Source organism: Lissotriton helveticus, chromosome 10, assembly GCF_964261635.1.
Source record: "Lissotriton helveticus chromosome 10, aLisHel1.1, whole genome shotgun sequence".
NCBI classification, from domain to species: Eukaryota; Metazoa; Chordata; class Amphibia; order Caudata; family Salamandridae; genus Lissotriton; species Lissotriton helveticus.
In genome coordinates, this window is record NC_136071.1 from 104,255,631 (window position 1) to 104,271,822 (window position 16,192).

Consider the following 16,192-nt stretch of genomic DNA (forward strand, 5'->3'; position numbering starts at 1 on the left):
GAAGGAGAGAGATGGGAGGATAATTGGCTAAATTAGACTGGTCAAGGTTAGGTTTCTTTAAAAGGGCCTTTACCAATCCACATTTCCATGCAGGGGGAACCGTTTTAGATGAGATGGAGGAGTTGACAAGGTCAAGGATTACAGGGCAAATGGTATCGGCAGCTAAAATGATGGACTGAGGAGGGGCGCGGTCAGTAGGGGAGCCCAATTTTATTTTTGTCATAATCAGGCACAGTGAGGCAGGATCCAAAGGGGGGAATTGCCATAATGAAATCTGGGTTCCAGCAAGTGGCCCGGGGTAGGGGTCACAGATTGACGATTCTGGAAGGTCAGAAGGGACACATAGATGTTTTGAATTTTCTGTTGAAAAAACTCCGCCAAATTATTACACCTTATGAGTGCCCCCTCTGGTGTTGGTTGCTTCTGAGGCAAATTGGAGAGGGTTTTGGCGATTCAAAAGATTTCTTTGGGGGAGTTTGCAGCTAAAATTATTTTCTCCTCATAAGAGGCAGCTTTAATCTCAGCCTTATAAGATATGATTGCCTCTCTATATTTGAGTTTGGTAGATTCTGAGTAATTTTGTCTCCAAGATCGTTCAAGTCTTCTACATGATTGTTTTAGTTCTCTTAACTTTAGAGAGAACCAAGGAGAAGATTTTGGCCTGCCTTTTTTGTGGGTGGGTTTCTTAGGAAGAACTGCATCAAGGGAGCTTTGGATCCAGTGATTACAATTTTTGTTGGCCAGAATGGGGTTAGGGTCACTGGCTGGTCTAGTGGCTTCAAGAACTGAAATCCAGTGCTCAGCAGGAAGCTTGGACCAATTCTTTTCCAGTACCGAGAATATATTAGGGGAAACTGTGGGTCCATGAATTTCCCAGGTTAGGGGAATCAAGAAATGATCCGACCATGGAAGTGGAGTAGGGGTGCCTACAATGAGCTCTCGTAAATTGCTTAAAACCGGATCAAGTAGATGACCTTTGCTATGCGTAGGTTTAAGTACTCACTGAGTGAGCTGGAGTGCCGAGAGATTAGATATCAGCTCATTAGCAGGGTGGTCAGAGGGGTCATCTAAATGAAAGTTAAGTACAATTGTGTAGTTAATTGTTTGAAAATTCATAACTCCGGCACTACTTATTGGGTTTTTGTCATTTTGGTCTTGTTTTATTTATAAAATTAGGCTCTATTTTGCTGGAGTGGAATCTTTGTGTGTGGTATTTTTATTGTTTTACTGTTTGAAGTGTTGCACAAATACTTTACTTGTTTCCTTTAAAGTTAAGCATGACTGTTCTGTGCCAGGATTCCAGAGGGTGAGCCCAGGTTAGTTCAAGATGTATTTGTAACTTACCCTGACTGGGATTGTGGTTATTGCTTGATCAGGGCTTTACCCTAGTCAACCAGGAATTCAATTTCACCTAATGTCCTGTATTGTAAGCTACATTAGCTGTCTTCCTTATGATATGCCGAGCGGTTCTTGTGAACTCGAAAGACAGGAAAAACTGACAGTACTCTAAGATTCCTTTCATGAAACACTCTAGATATATACATGAAATCAGCCTAACATAAACATCCTATTAATTCCATTAAGTGCTCCAAAATCTCAGCTTACAAGTAGATATTGGCTAATCCACCTACCCAGCAGACTCTGGGAAGGTGAGTGTCTGTATTAGAAGTGATAAATGCCCTGATACCATTATTGGTGGTAGATTCCCTTGCGTAATTGGGGGCTTTTGATATTTCTGGTTACAATAGTGTTACAAAGACTATTATGTATGCCCTGTTGCACCTTCATCGTTCATTTCTGTGTCTTGCCCTCTTTGCTCTTTTAAGAATTGTCTTTTCTCAACCAAAGATCATTAATAACCATGATGATGTTTCTGAGGCATAGTTGGACCTATGCAAACTACACTGTCACTCACTGTTACTATCACTGAATTCTGCAAGTGATATGCATATATAGAGTGTAGCAAGTGGCATTTTAAATATCTCCAGTAAAAACAATTTGGACTAGACGGTTGATTTTTAAGTTGCACTTATGAGGCAATACAGAGAACTATTGGCAACTCTCACTGTGCTTAGAGCCAGCCCATTGCTTACCATTGGCTGGCTTCACTATCACTCTCATTTGCTTGCCTTTTATTCGTCAGCTTGTGTAGGCTTTGCTTCCTCTTCTTGTGTTTGTCCCTCCCATGGTGTGTAGATGATTACATGTGCCCTTGCACTGACTTATTTTCAAGCACTAATTTTTATTTTGCTTTAAGTACTCAACAAGAGTGTATGTTTTTTTCCAGTTGTCTTCCTTGTGTACTTTTCTTGCCCCCTCCATAACTCTCCATGTTGCTCTCTCTCGTGTATTTGCTTCTCTCCCACAGATCCTCCATGATGCATTTACCCAAGTGTTTCCCCACCTGTGTTGCTCTCTTGCCTGTTTGCTTCTCCCACCCAGCTGCACTTTGCCTCTCTCACCCGCCCTTGTGCTTATCCTCTTCCCCATAGCCATCAATGTTGGTTCTCTGTGGTATTTTCATCACTCTGCTGGGCCTCCATGTTGCCCCGACCACCCACACCCTACGTGTTACTTTTGTCCTGCCCTCCATTTTGCTTCCACCCTCAGCCATGCATGTTGCTTTTGCTCCTGGTCTCTGTGTTATTTCTGCCACATGCTGCTTCCGCCCATCTCCCTGCCCCCTGTATTGCGTCACAGAATACCCCCACCCTCTTTTTTTCATATACCAATCCAACTGAGATTGGTAAATAAAACAAATGCCTGTGCTATTTTGGCAGCGTGCGCAAGTGTAGTTCGCCCATCTACAAAATGACAGGGTTGACTGCTTAATAAGCCATTGTCTATACTTTAGCTAAACTGCACAGCATCAGGCATACTGTGCAGCATGCCTAAAACCATTGGCAAAGAAAGTTGGTCCTAAAATCGCCATTTATTATATTTGTTCGTTCTGAGCTAATGCATTTCTGAGTGGTCTAGACGGACTCTCCTAAACACTGCTGGTCAGATGCCGCAAGTAGAATGGTTGAAGAAAGGTGCTCTGTCTGCCTTCACAGAACTTGGGCAAAGGAACAGGGCACCTGCTTCTGCCCCACAGCACCTTTAAAAGTTGAAATAATGGTTATTTCAATAGGCATTCAATAGTCTCTGTCAAGATTGATAGAAGAGTTGCACACACTACTACCAATGGACTGCAGTGTTTTGGCCCATCTACTTCTGACCCATGAAAGTTAGACTGAGATCACCAGTTCATTCCACATATGACAACAATCATACTTATGAATATCACTCTGCTGCAACGATGGCTGTTTAAGCAGGCGACCTAGTGGGTGAATAACTTTTCAAGCATTGTGAACCCGGAGAGCCAGCTAGAGCTATGAGATTTACAAGCAAATAAACTAATGAAAGAAGACAAAAACATGAACTGTGAAGGACTGTCACCTCTGATAGCTTTTCCGTAGGTATCAATGCCACCAAATTCTGAGCTGTCATTTGATTGGAGAAGATTAGGAAGTATTCATCGAGGAAATCTTGGAAGGAGGCATATGTATCACATATGAGTCCGGAACCTGATGCAAAAATGGAAACAAGTTAATGTGACTTTCTAGGGAAATAGATGTTTAAATAAACTTATCATAACTGAAACATTGCCAGGTAAATTCCAACCATGTAATCAGATGCATACGCTACTGCACTGCCCTGCATTTACAAATGAAACATTAAATCTGTGGCTATTGTTGCGGACATAGTAGGTAGCTGTGAAGTCAGTAAAGCAATGGATTTCTATTGAATAGTTCTTTCTTTGCATTGTGTATAATTGATTTTAGTTCAGGGTGCAAGTCTTCGAGGTACAGCAAAGATCTCGTTCGAATGAGGAGGGTAGCAGATGAATCTCAAGGGAAGTATTGAACCAGAATTTGTTAAGGAAAATCAAACGCATTGCTTTATAGTTTTAACATATGGATTGTTTTATTAAAAAAAACATGCTTTACCATGGTGAAAGGTCAGCAAATACTGGAAGTTGGATTGCTCCTGAGCGATGGTAAATTGACTGTATGTTGTATTCATAATGAGAGCCCTGTAAAGATAATAAAAAGAAAGCATGTAACCGTTATAATAATAAAATTACCTCTAGTGAATAACTATTCTCTTCTTTTTATTTAGTTTTATGTCACTCTGCATTTGCAAATATTGAAAAAACAGAAGACATTTATCACATGGAATTAACTGAGTATGATAAAGTGCTCGCATTCTGGGAATTCTCTGAAAATGGTGCATAACATGTCGATTTTTGGTACTTTCTGCTGTAAAATCCGTGTCTTCCAGTATATAACAGGACTCTTTCCCCCATTAAATTTATCTGCTAAATCTACCATGGGAATAAGAGCCTTATCAAGCCTTGTAATTACTGGGCGCTGTACCCCTCATAAACAAAGAAAACTCACGAATGCTGACTAGTGTGCAGACAAAATAAATTTGACCCCATCCTTCATTAGACTTTAAACTTTCTTTTTTTCAAAGAGGAGTTTTAAGGGTAGTACAGGTGCTTGGAAGCTACACGCAGCATTGAACCCTTCATTTCTCAGTAAAGAAGCGAGCAGGATGGGGTCCTTCTCAATACCGAAGGAACTTCGCCCTGTCTGCTGAGAGCGCAGCAGGCTAACAGTAATAAATAAAATGGCATAATAATGCCATTTTATTTTGCTTGCGCTTTGTACAGCGCGAGCGTGAGACAGGGGGGCGGGGCTGAATCCTGGTATTGCAGAATTACTGCTGCTCTTTACAGTGCACATGTCGGGTTGGCTGGCTGGCTACCTACTGCCAACCCAACATGTGCACGGTACACCCAGCAATCCCTTGACTGTGAAACAGCCGGAATTGCTGGCATAGGCCCCCAGCCTCAAAATGAGCACTGGGTTAGCCTGCTCTCACCAATCCTGGAGCTCCTCTCATGCTGAGAGGAGCTCCAGGATTAGTCAGGAGTTGAGTTCCACAGGGCAGGAAGGGAAGTCCTTCCCTTTCCTGCTCTCAGTAGCGGCCCGTGGTGGGAGTGCTGCCGGGCGCTGATGTGGGGAGAGGGAGGGGCAGGGTGGGGGATAGTAAACTGTGGATTACGGCCGATTAGAGGTAAGTAAACATATAAATAAATAAACCGAATGTAGTTGCGCGAGCTGCACGCAGTGAAATTCGTTTGATTTATTTATATGTTTACTTACCTCTAATCGGCCGTAATCCATGGGTTTACTACCCCCACCCCACGTCAGCACCCGGCAGCACTCCCACCACAGCCGCTACTGCCTGCTCGTGGACGTCACACCACCATTGATGGGATTGCAGCACCTGGCTGAACATAGTTGAGGTGAGTTGAGTGCATGGAGACCCCACATAGTTTTGTTATTGCCAGCCGCCACTGGAAGCGAGGCGTCCTTTTCAAGAGACATCCACCTTCCACATGAAAGTCACACTTACTGGCCACATGCAATAACTGTTAGCAAGGTCTAAAGAAGAGAAAGGCACAGGTGAAGGCACTGGGTTGAACAATCATTCTTGCCTCGATACCTGATTACTTTTTGCACCAGATCCCTGGGATGCATGGGAAACAGCCTTTATAACAAAGGCTGAGCGACGAGATGCCTTTACAAAGAAGGCATTACAACGTCTTTATAACGCCTACCTTTACAAAAAAAGTTTTTACGAGTATGCCTTTACCACATATGCCTTCACAATTAATTTAGTTGTAAAGGCAGGAATGGTAAGAATCCAGCCTGGACCTCAAATGTGTCTATTAAGCTTGCCCGCGTCGCTCACTACATAAAAGTCATACCAAACTTTGAAGCCTCGCGATTTTCAAATGTCACCAGCCGCCACTGTCACAGGGATTCAAGTATTAGTGATTCAAAATTCCTTATAACAATGAAGTCTGAAATTTACACTAGAACTGTTATTAAGCAAAAATGTATTAGTGAAGTCAGCTAAAATCATGTTCTTTGAGGAACAAATGTCAGGTCTTTTTGTAAGGTCATCAAATAATTTAAAAAGAATTCCTCTTTCATGACCACCATGGAGTAAGCCCAGGTTCCAAATGAGCTTTACAATAAGTAGTAGAAGACCATAGATTTCGCTGAGAGCATACACATGTAACAAAAACATACCCAAAAGTTTGTTCAAGTTTCAACTACACATTTAGATCTCCCAACTCATTCATTTAATCGGCCAATAAACATTGCAGAGGCATTTATAATGACTGGTTGATTTTTGGACTTTGAGACCGTTACTGGCTCTCCTATTTTATTTGCACCGTATATTTTCAGGAACTTCATAATATTTCGTGCCCCTTCCAAATATCTCTGACTTATGTTGTTTACATGAGGCTTCCATTTCGGTATGGTTTCAAATAGAAATCCTTTTTACAGATAGCCCGTAATATGAGTTATCTCAGTATTGTAAATAAAACGCTGATAGTGAAGAAATTCTCTGTGTCATATGGAATTTAGGGGCAGATGTATCATCACCATCATTTGCGATTCCCAAATAGCGATTTTTTAGAAATCGCTATTTGAGAATTGCAATTTGGGATGTATGTAGAAAATTGCTGTTTTTTAGAGATTTCTTAAAATTCCTTAATTGCGATTAGCAAATTGCTAATAGCAATTAAGGAATAATTTCCCATTCATTTCTATGGGCCAAGAGGCCCATAGGAAGGAATGGGAAGTTATTCTCAATTTGCGATTCGCAATTTGCTAATCGCAAATTGAGAATAATTTCAAGGGTGCAAGGGTGTCTTAAGGACACCCTGCTGCACCCCTGAAATTTACATGTGTGCGCATCTGGCGCACATACATGCCCTAAGGGCATGTATGAGCGCCACATGGCACCTTTACAAATGCCAAAAAGTGCATTTGTAAAAGAAATGGCAAATTACCACCAACTACAAGTTGGTGGTAATTTGGGATTTCTTAATGAGGATTCGCCCAAAAAAAAGTTTGATGTATAGCATTTAAGGAATCGCAAAATTGCGATTCCTTAAATGCTTGAGCAAAATAAGGAATCGCAATTTTTGCGATTCCTTATTTTGCGATTTGGTTCATACATACCAAAACACCGTTTGCGATTCGCAAACGCCGGAATTCTGCGAATTCCGACATTTGCGAATCGCAAACGGCTTCTTACATCTAGCTCATTGTGTTTGGCTAAAGATGCAGGATGACAGTCACACAAAGAGGTGTAGCAGTATGTCACTGCCACAGTGATTGCATCATTTAAGTATTGCAAAGTTTTGCCAATATGGATGGCTGTACCCTGATGACTTTTGCCATCTAAAATGTACACACCTGCAAATGAAATGTAATGATGCGAGCAACAATACTCACAGATTCTTCATTGCTGTGCAGTCTGCAGGTATTAGCTCTGAAACATTGAGATCATCTGGCGTTAGGAAGTGAAGGTACCCAGACAGTCGCTGGTTGAGCCATAAGTTGACGTCTACCGTGCTGAGGATATTTAGAGCCTTCACAAACGTTGGCCAGACAGCGGCTAAGATGGCAATGCGATTTTCATTAGTCAAGTTCACCTAGATAGAAGATAATATCTGTTAGTCTTTACAGGTGAATGAAGACACTTCTAAAGAATATTCAGACGTGAGTTATTCCAGGAAAAAACAAAAGCTTACCGAAGATCTTCTGCAATAAATAAATGGTTTCATTCACCAGACTGTTGCTCCTATAAAATGTTCTCGTGCCCTCAAAAATATCGGAAATGAAAGACATATAGCCTGATTCAGCATTTTATGGACAGTACTCCATCTATAAGGGTGGTAGAGAGCATTACCTCTTCCATCCTGACAGGCAACCATACTTTGAAAGGAACGATCCACCACTGCGGATCCTTTCAAGGAACAAAATACTAGGTGAATGGACACCTTCAATTTTAACAACAGTTCACCAAACTTTTAATATTTTTCTGTTTTTCAGAAACCAACTCCCAAAGTGGGAGTTTGTCAGCAAAACAAAAAAACTAATGACACCTACACTCTGGGAAATGTCTATTTTTTCTGTCCTCAATGCCAGATTTTTCCTGGCTGTGACACACAGGAAATAAAGCACATTGCACCTGCCACCTTAAATAGAATGGATGGTGTAATGTCCTTCCTTTGATGGCCTCTACTTCATAGGGATGCCAGAGGCAGTTGTAAGTCGACATTTGAAGTTTGCATGCCTCTACATGAAGTAGGCGGACCATGAAGTTTGGGGAACATGCTACTTTGTCCGATTGTAATGAAGAAACCTGTCTGCCAAACTATAAATCATGTATGGTTGTTCCTTTTTGGTTTAATTCTAAATATTCCTTCCAACTGCATTTTGTGATCCATCACTCATTAGAACATTGGAATGTTGAGCGCTCCTTTGAAGACAAGGGAGTGCTCTGGGCTTCTAATACCTGGTAGAAGCCTGGAGCATCAACATTCCAATGTATGTTCACAGCTCTTGCTGTGAACAAAGGCCTCATGGAGCTCAAGGGAATTTCAACCCCTCCGGGCTCTCTGAAGCCTTTGTTTTACAAATTAGAATATTCTGCCCTCTAGGGGTGGAATGCTCTAATAGTTTTAGAGGCCTCTGTACCGGCCTTTACCGGCCATTAAAGGCTGGAGCGGACCTTTAATGGCCGGCAGAGCCCGCTACAGCGGGCTCTAAGGCTATGATAGAGCTGGCTTCATTGCAATTTTTGAATACAGCAACATTATTTGACACAAGAGAGAGTAATCTTGCATCAATATGGCATCATAACAAATGGCAAAAAGATGTATGTGCACATTATCCTATAAAACTGACATATGGCTCCCTGAAAGTCACCAAAGAGAATTACCCAAATATTTGAAAGAGGTCCCACCCGATATCTCAGAACGTGTGTGTTCATGCACATATGTTCTTTGTAGTTTGCTTTTTTTCAATAAGGAATATCTGTCTATCCGCCAAGTAATTCCTAAAATGGGGACACAGGAGCCTCAATCCATTATTTCACATTAGCTATTTTAGCCCAGGACAAAAAGATTAGAAGCCCTGCGCACAAATAGCTCCTCTTCTATACTGTCAAGTAGTGTGAGTTTTGGGCAACTAAATATGCATAGTAAAATCCTCCGACAAGGACTCATAAGGGAGATTCCTGCATGTGGCTTGGGAATAAAAAGAGATTCTCTTAGATTGATCAAATGTTTCCTCAGGCAGGAATCTCCTATATGAGTATCAGAACAAGGTCAGCCTGGTGTGAAATATACTTTAATTAAATCAGCTGAAGGTTGACAGATAGCACCAGCTCCCATCACAAAGATATTCAGAATAATCCCTAACACCAACTATCAAGTACTACCTTAGTAAAGGACAGACGTTTGGGTGCTATATGGTCAGCATTTATCATGGTCAATAGATCTGTTCTTACCAACAATGTCAGTTACAACTGGGCAGTTGAATACCCCCTCTTTCCAAACAAACCTTTATTAGGCACAAGATCTTGAGATGGTCAATAGTACCCATCAGCCATTGCCAGACCCCCTTCTTACATTGTTTGGACACATTTGTCATATATTTCACTTGTGGAAATTATCTTCCCAAATAAAAGCTTGAAAGTGTTCAAGGATTGTCTTGAAGAAGTACTTATGGACTTGCAATAAGTAGTTCTTTAGGCATAAAATAGACAAAGGACAGCCACCATTTTAAATACCAGTACTCTACACCTGACAAAGATTAAAAATGAATTCCCGGCTCAAAGATATTTCCTCATGCTCTCTTGCAGTGCCACTATATTTAGTGCCCAAGCCGCTGGGATTCCAGGGTCGCAAGCGCTTTGAAATGTTTAAAACTATCTTCAGCTACACTCAACCATGTATGCCACTTTACCGCTTTATACCACCCTGTGAATATATCACTCACTTATCCCATTGATTACGAATCCAACCAAACCTAAGATTAGCACAATCTTGGGCATGCCCTAGGTATGGACCCCACAAACAGAAGTAGGTCATCCATTTCCTGGACTGATCCATCCTGTCCAGTCCAAACAATGGGGTCTATGAGGATGGCGGTCGGACGACCGCCGCCGGGCCGGCGGTGGCAACCGCAAGAGCCTTGGGCGGTCATCCGCCCGCGATCGTGACCCAGAAAACTGCCGGTCCCATTAGCATGGCGGTGACGACCGCGGTGGTGAGATTTTCCGCCTGCCATTTTTCCTCCGGTAGCAGTCCGTACGCTTGCCTGGCGGGCAGAGCTGGACCGGTAAAATGGGGCCGGTGCAGGGCCAGGCTCCGCTGGCATGATTATGATGCTGGCGGTAGCCAGCCTTTCCGTGGCGGTGGAACCGCCATGGAAAGGCATGCGGAGAATGCCTCCGGGGGACCATTGCGGGCCACCAATGTGTTTGGGGGTGTGGGTGCACTGGGGGGTACCCATGGTATGCCCCTACATGTCCCTGTACCAGGTGGCAGGAACTGTGCCGGGCCTGCCACGCAGTGCAGGGATATGCAGGACATGCTTTTCTGGACAGCGCGGCGGTGCTGCTGGCAGCAGCAACTGCCGCAATGTTAAATCCCATGATCCGACCGCCGTGGTCGGATTTCGACTGCTGAGCATACTAATTGGACCGGCGGTTATGCCGTGGTCCTAGCGGGCGGTGTTTTCCCGCTACCATGGCGGTCAGAGTGATTTTCCGACCGCCATCCTACTAGACACCCATGAGTGGTTAAAAGGCCAAAGGAATGAGCAGGGGTGAAAACAGGAAACTCTGCCATGTGCCCTAGCCAATTAAAAAAGAGGTTCATAGCAACTCATTAACTCCCACTCAATGCATTGGGTCAGATTATTACATTTTGACATATGCTCAGATCTTTGGCCAAAGTTCATTCCCTTTCAGGTTTGGAACAGGTATGAGCAGTCAAAAAGTCGAAAGCTTTCTCAAAGTCAACCAGAATAAAAGCAGATGGGCCGTAGAGATCACGTCTCTTCACCAGTGCTAAGGGGAGTAACCTCAGATTGAGTCTCCTAGTTCTATGAGACCATTAACAACCAATTTGGCTAACAGGTGGTCATAGCAGTGACACCAGGAAAAAGATGCCGCACTTCTGAGGCCAGGGGTTTAGCAGGGTTTCGGCAAGGTATGTGGCCTGATGGCAGAGAACAGTGGGCATCATGTATGACTCAGAGGCATCTGTAATCCATAAAGGAATGGAAGCACGAGTCTCGGATGTGCATAACAACATCTGGGGATAGGAAGATGCTGTCTCTGATTCAACCCCCTCCCCCCTAATTCTGCCATTTTGCACAATGGCCTTTGCTTCAAATGAGCCCTTGAAACTATTCCAACACCTGGAAGAATGGACGTGCAGAGCAAAACGAACCACATGGCCTGGATAGAACTCGTAAACTAGACAATCTGTGCCATCTTGCACATGGGCACGCCGCTGGAATGTTTTAAAAACACTATCGGACTGATTTTAATTTTTTCAGATGGAGGAGACTCCGTCATGATGGACGAGGGCTTTGCCCCTGTCATCGGACGGACATCTGCCTGCCAAATCTAGAGTTGTCCGGCACCACTGTGAACAAGTCTTAACATTGGCGGAACCCCCATCACAGTGGGTCCTATCAATGTTGTGCAAGTCTGATGGAAGGGTCGGTCATCATGATGGATGCCTGCCAACTTTCCAATTTTTTTTTTTATTATTCAAAAACAAACTTCAAAAGTACGAGTTTGTTTTTGAAAAATGAAAAACGAATGACCCCAACATCATGTATGTTTTCTCCCATGGTGTGGGGGTCGTTATCTGTTTTTTTTTTTTATTGTCACTCACAGCTAGGCTTTACCTGCCTACCCAGTTTTATCGACAGAGTACCAGCTGTTGGAGGAGTATGTTGGCGATGGAGCCGGAGTGGACTCCATCAACAACATACTTCAGGTCCCCCTGCCTTTACATAAGGCGGCTGACCTTGAGTACTTCTTTCATGTTGTGTCAGAGTACCCTATCCACCAAACTCTAAATTAGATCCCCTATCTCTACTACTTAAGTCTACACTATAGATCATCTTTCATATAACGTCCTACGCTTCTGCTCAAGCCAATAACACAGAGAGGGGGCCTTTAACGAGTAGCATGGCCCTCTCTAGCAGACAATTATTTAGCAACCTATATCATTTGCATCAGACCTGCAACTTGCTGTAATTCCTAAGTATGATATAATTATCTTGAGTTATGTCTGTTCAAACAATTAGAAGTTCAAAACCTTACTAAATTATTTTTACAGGAAATATAACAATTATGCAACATTTGTTACGGCCCTATAATGCCGCCTGGATATGCCATATATAGGCTGATGTTTTATGTAACTAGCACTCTTTGGTGGCCTCATAGACCCTCCTTCAGGTTAGTGATTACTAGCTTCTATATTAATGGTTAATTCAGTGTAAGATGTTCATGAACAACACTTAGGTCATAGAAGGTTAAATTCATAATGCTCCATGAAGCTTTAACACTGTGAATTCAACTTACTGGTTTGTCATTGAGGCTGTCGAGTACTAGTCCAAGGTTACTGATGTCTGTGTAGTGGCTGACAATAATTTTCCACGTTGTGCTGTCGGTGTTTCCTGGTCGCAGGAGGATAGTTGTCAGCTCGACTGGCTTCAGGCTGTTTATTATCTGAGGGTCATTCAAGCAAATACAATGAAGAACTATCCATTGGTGCATAATTGACTGATTTTTACTTTTACATGAAATGCTGCGTTTGCATAGTCCATAACAATGCAGAACTGACAACTTTTCCTTTTTCATATCTCTGGCTGTACGGCTTCTTCACATCAAACTAGATGAGGCATATGTACAAAAGTTTCTACTACATTTCCAATGCCACAAGTTCAATACCACGGTTAATCCTATCCACAACTGCTGCATTTTTGTAATCACCCGTTGGTAGTATGTGTCCATTACTGCTTCCCCTGTCTCCCTTTTCATTCACAACACCACAAAGTTCATCAGCCACAGGACACATTTTCTATATATAACCCTGCGTCCAGGGTCTCTCCTATTCCGAGCCTGTAGGTGCCCAGGCAAGTATTGGCAGGAACATAAACTGTCTCAAAGTAGTTAATTCAGACCTTTACCATACATGCACGATGACGTACATGCCATCCTATTTCCCTTACATATGACACAGTTGCCACTTGTTTTCTTTCTTGAGTTGGTGTGGATTAGAATATACTTCCCTGAGGCTGCGGGATTCGATACAGCAGGGCCATTGCCCAGCACTCTTTTGATTTCTGTTTGTTGTTCTTTCTCTCGTGTTTTCCCTCCTTTAGTTTTGACAGACTTTGTCACAATATTCTGCACTAAAGATGTTTGAAGTATTATAAGCAGGTCACAATAGTTGGCCTGTGGTACTATCGCTACTGTGTGTCTTCCTTGAGGAGCCAGCATCCGATATATACATGCACTTTGGGCTTGATTACTAGTCTGGGGGTCCGTGGGCAGACAGACTCATGGGGGCACAGCGGTGGCGGTCTCCCAACTGCCCTATTTCAATTAGGGTGGTCGGACCGCTATTGCCCCGCCACAGCCGCCAGGGAACCGCTGTTCCCTGGCGGTGGTTCAGCAGTAATATGCTTGGCGGGACTGTGCGGTCCTGCCAAGCATAACGCAAGTTTCTTCTCTTCCACAGTTTTCATGGCGGTTCCACCGTGGCAGAGAGGAAACAAAGGGGGACCTGCAGGGCCCCCTGGTGCCTCACGCCATGTAGATGCACACAGGGGGGCACAACATGTGCCCCCTTATGTTCATTCACAGCAGTTCCTGCATGGCATGGACTTTACAGTCCATGCCATGCAGGAACTGTTTTTGGGGTTCCCATGGAGATGCCCATTTTCTGAGGCACCGCCGTGGGAACGTAAATAAAAACCCGCCAGACACAAGAAACAGGCATAATCTGCCAGGTGGCTCAACCACAGGTTTTGTGGTGCAGCGGCAGGGCGGACCTGGCGCTGCATTGCCAAACTCGTAATCAGGCCATTTGTGTTCAACAATCGGGACAAATAACTACATCTACTAATGTGCACATAGAAACAGATACAAAAGCACCATTGCGAAAAGACCAACAGTCATAAATAAGCTTGTGCAGTAGGGGGAACAAGTTGATGGACATCAACAATTTTGAGGTGCAGCAGAGGGATCTTGTCGTGTATGGTAGAGTTGCACATGACAATGTGAATTTCTAGAGCACATAGCAATGTATAACATGGTATTTGGACAAAAAAAATATAGAATGAGAAATACTGTGTTACAAAAATAGTCAAGAATATCGTGATGACAACAATATAATCAACAGAAATATCGAAGATAAGAACATCATTTTACATGTGTACATAGTATCGATGTTACTAATATAAAAAATATCATTTTTGAAAATATCGTAAATATTATCTTTTTATGGGTTAATTTAGATGTTTTTATATGTGTGTTATTTTAGTTGTATGTCAATTTTTGTGTTTTTTTGTCAAATTTAGTAATTTTTACACATGTACCACATTATTTTATTATACATTTTAATACTGTTTATCATTAATACATATGTAATTAAGTTACAGGAGTGGGGATTGGGGTTTTAGGGTGAAAGAGTGAGGAGATGTTTTAAGTTTGTTATAATAAATTTGCTTGTATATATTTTAATTATGTATTTTTATTAAATTGTTTGAATATATATGATAATTGTATGACATTTAAAATGTTTGAAACATTTCTTATATTTTTTAAATATAATTACTAGATGTATGTATATGTTCTGTAATATTTTTAAAAAATGGTACAACTGTGTATGTAATTGAGTGGTTTTTGAAAATGTTAAATATAATTTCTAAACTTTAAATTAAAAAAATATTTTTTAGTTTAATATAAAAAATGGTTTTATCTGTAAATATTTATTTATATTAACATTTTATTTTTTGGAATAAATCCTATTATATAATTTAGTTTAATTTCAGAAATTAATAATATTTCAAATAATTATTGTACATATTTACGTATACAATATTTAAGAATTACATTTTAAAATGTTATATAATAATGCATTAATACATATATGTTTAATTGTTACATTGAAAATATAATAATTATATAATACAATACATTTGTATGGAATAATAATAATTTTGATTTTTGTAAGGCAATCTATTTTTTAATATAATCATATTATTATTTATTATGTCAAAAATTGTTTTTAGTGTTTATAAATTATGTTATTGTGAAGTTAATGCATATATTCAGTTCTTTAATAGTAAATGAGTATATGTTATATATTACCATCAATATATGCTATATTACATAAATAATATTCAATAATGTTTTTAATTTTTAATATTTATAGGATTGTTTTTATTTTATGTCTTTTTTTGAATGCTGGACCTCTAATATTTATTGTAATGTATACTTTTTTAAAGTTATAAATATGTAATATGATAATTTGTAATGTGTATGTAATTTTCATTAGGTAAGATTTTGTTTTTGATAAATTTTTATATTGCAAAACTAACCTGGACTCTCGCCACGCCACGGACCTCTGCTGATTCCTGCCTGCTAAACCGCTGCTGCTCGCCGGACCCGCTGCGCGGGTCCCGCTTCGCGGTTTTAGCAGTTTTGGGGAACTTTTGCCTGGGGCTTGTTGGGACACCGGCAGGGCTGCGAGGGTAGAGCGGGTGGACTCTGAGTTCCAGGAGTCCCGCGCGCCCGTGTCAGCTGGGCTCCTCTCCCTGCCGGCCGCGCCCCCAACACAGCGGTATTTAATCACCTCAAGCCCCCACACCAGCGGGAAACTAACCTGGACTCTCGCCACGCCACGGACCTCTGCTGATTCCTGCCTGCTAAACCGCTGCTGCTCGCCGGACCCGCTGCGCGGGTCCCGCTTCGCGGTTTTAGCAGTTTTGGGGAACTTTTGCCTGGGGCTTGTTGGGACACCGGCAGGGCTGCGAGGGTAGAGCGGGTGGACTCTGAGTTCCAGGAGTCCCCGCGCGCCCGTGTCAGCTGGGCTCCTCTCCCTGCCGGCCGCGCCCCCAACACAGCGGTATTTAATCACCTCAAGCCCCCACACCAGCGGGAAACTAACCTGGACTCTCGCCACGCCACGGACCTCTGCTGATTCCTGCCTGCTAAACCGCTGCTGCTCGCCGGA

At 42.1% G+C, this 16,192-nt stretch overlaps 1 protein-coding gene across 1 annotated transcript in view; it reads right to left on the reverse strand.

The window, feature by feature from the left end:
* LOC144783948 (uncharacterized) overlaps positions 1 to 16,192 on the reverse strand; it is a 376,042-nt gene that overhangs the window by 192,500 nt on the left and 167,350 nt on the right. The window contains exons 25-28 of the mRNA XM_078662677.1: positions 12,532 to 12,678; positions 7,371 to 7,570; positions 3,993 to 4,078; positions 3,442 to 3,569 (exon numbers count right to left, since the gene is read on the reverse strand). Coding sequence (XP_078518803.1) covers positions 3,442 to 3,569; positions 3,993 to 4,078; positions 7,371 to 7,570; positions 12,532 to 12,678 — 561 coding nt within the window. The remainder of the gene's footprint in view (positions 1 to 3,441; positions 3,570 to 3,992; positions 4,079 to 7,370; positions 7,571 to 12,531; positions 12,679 to 16,192) is intronic.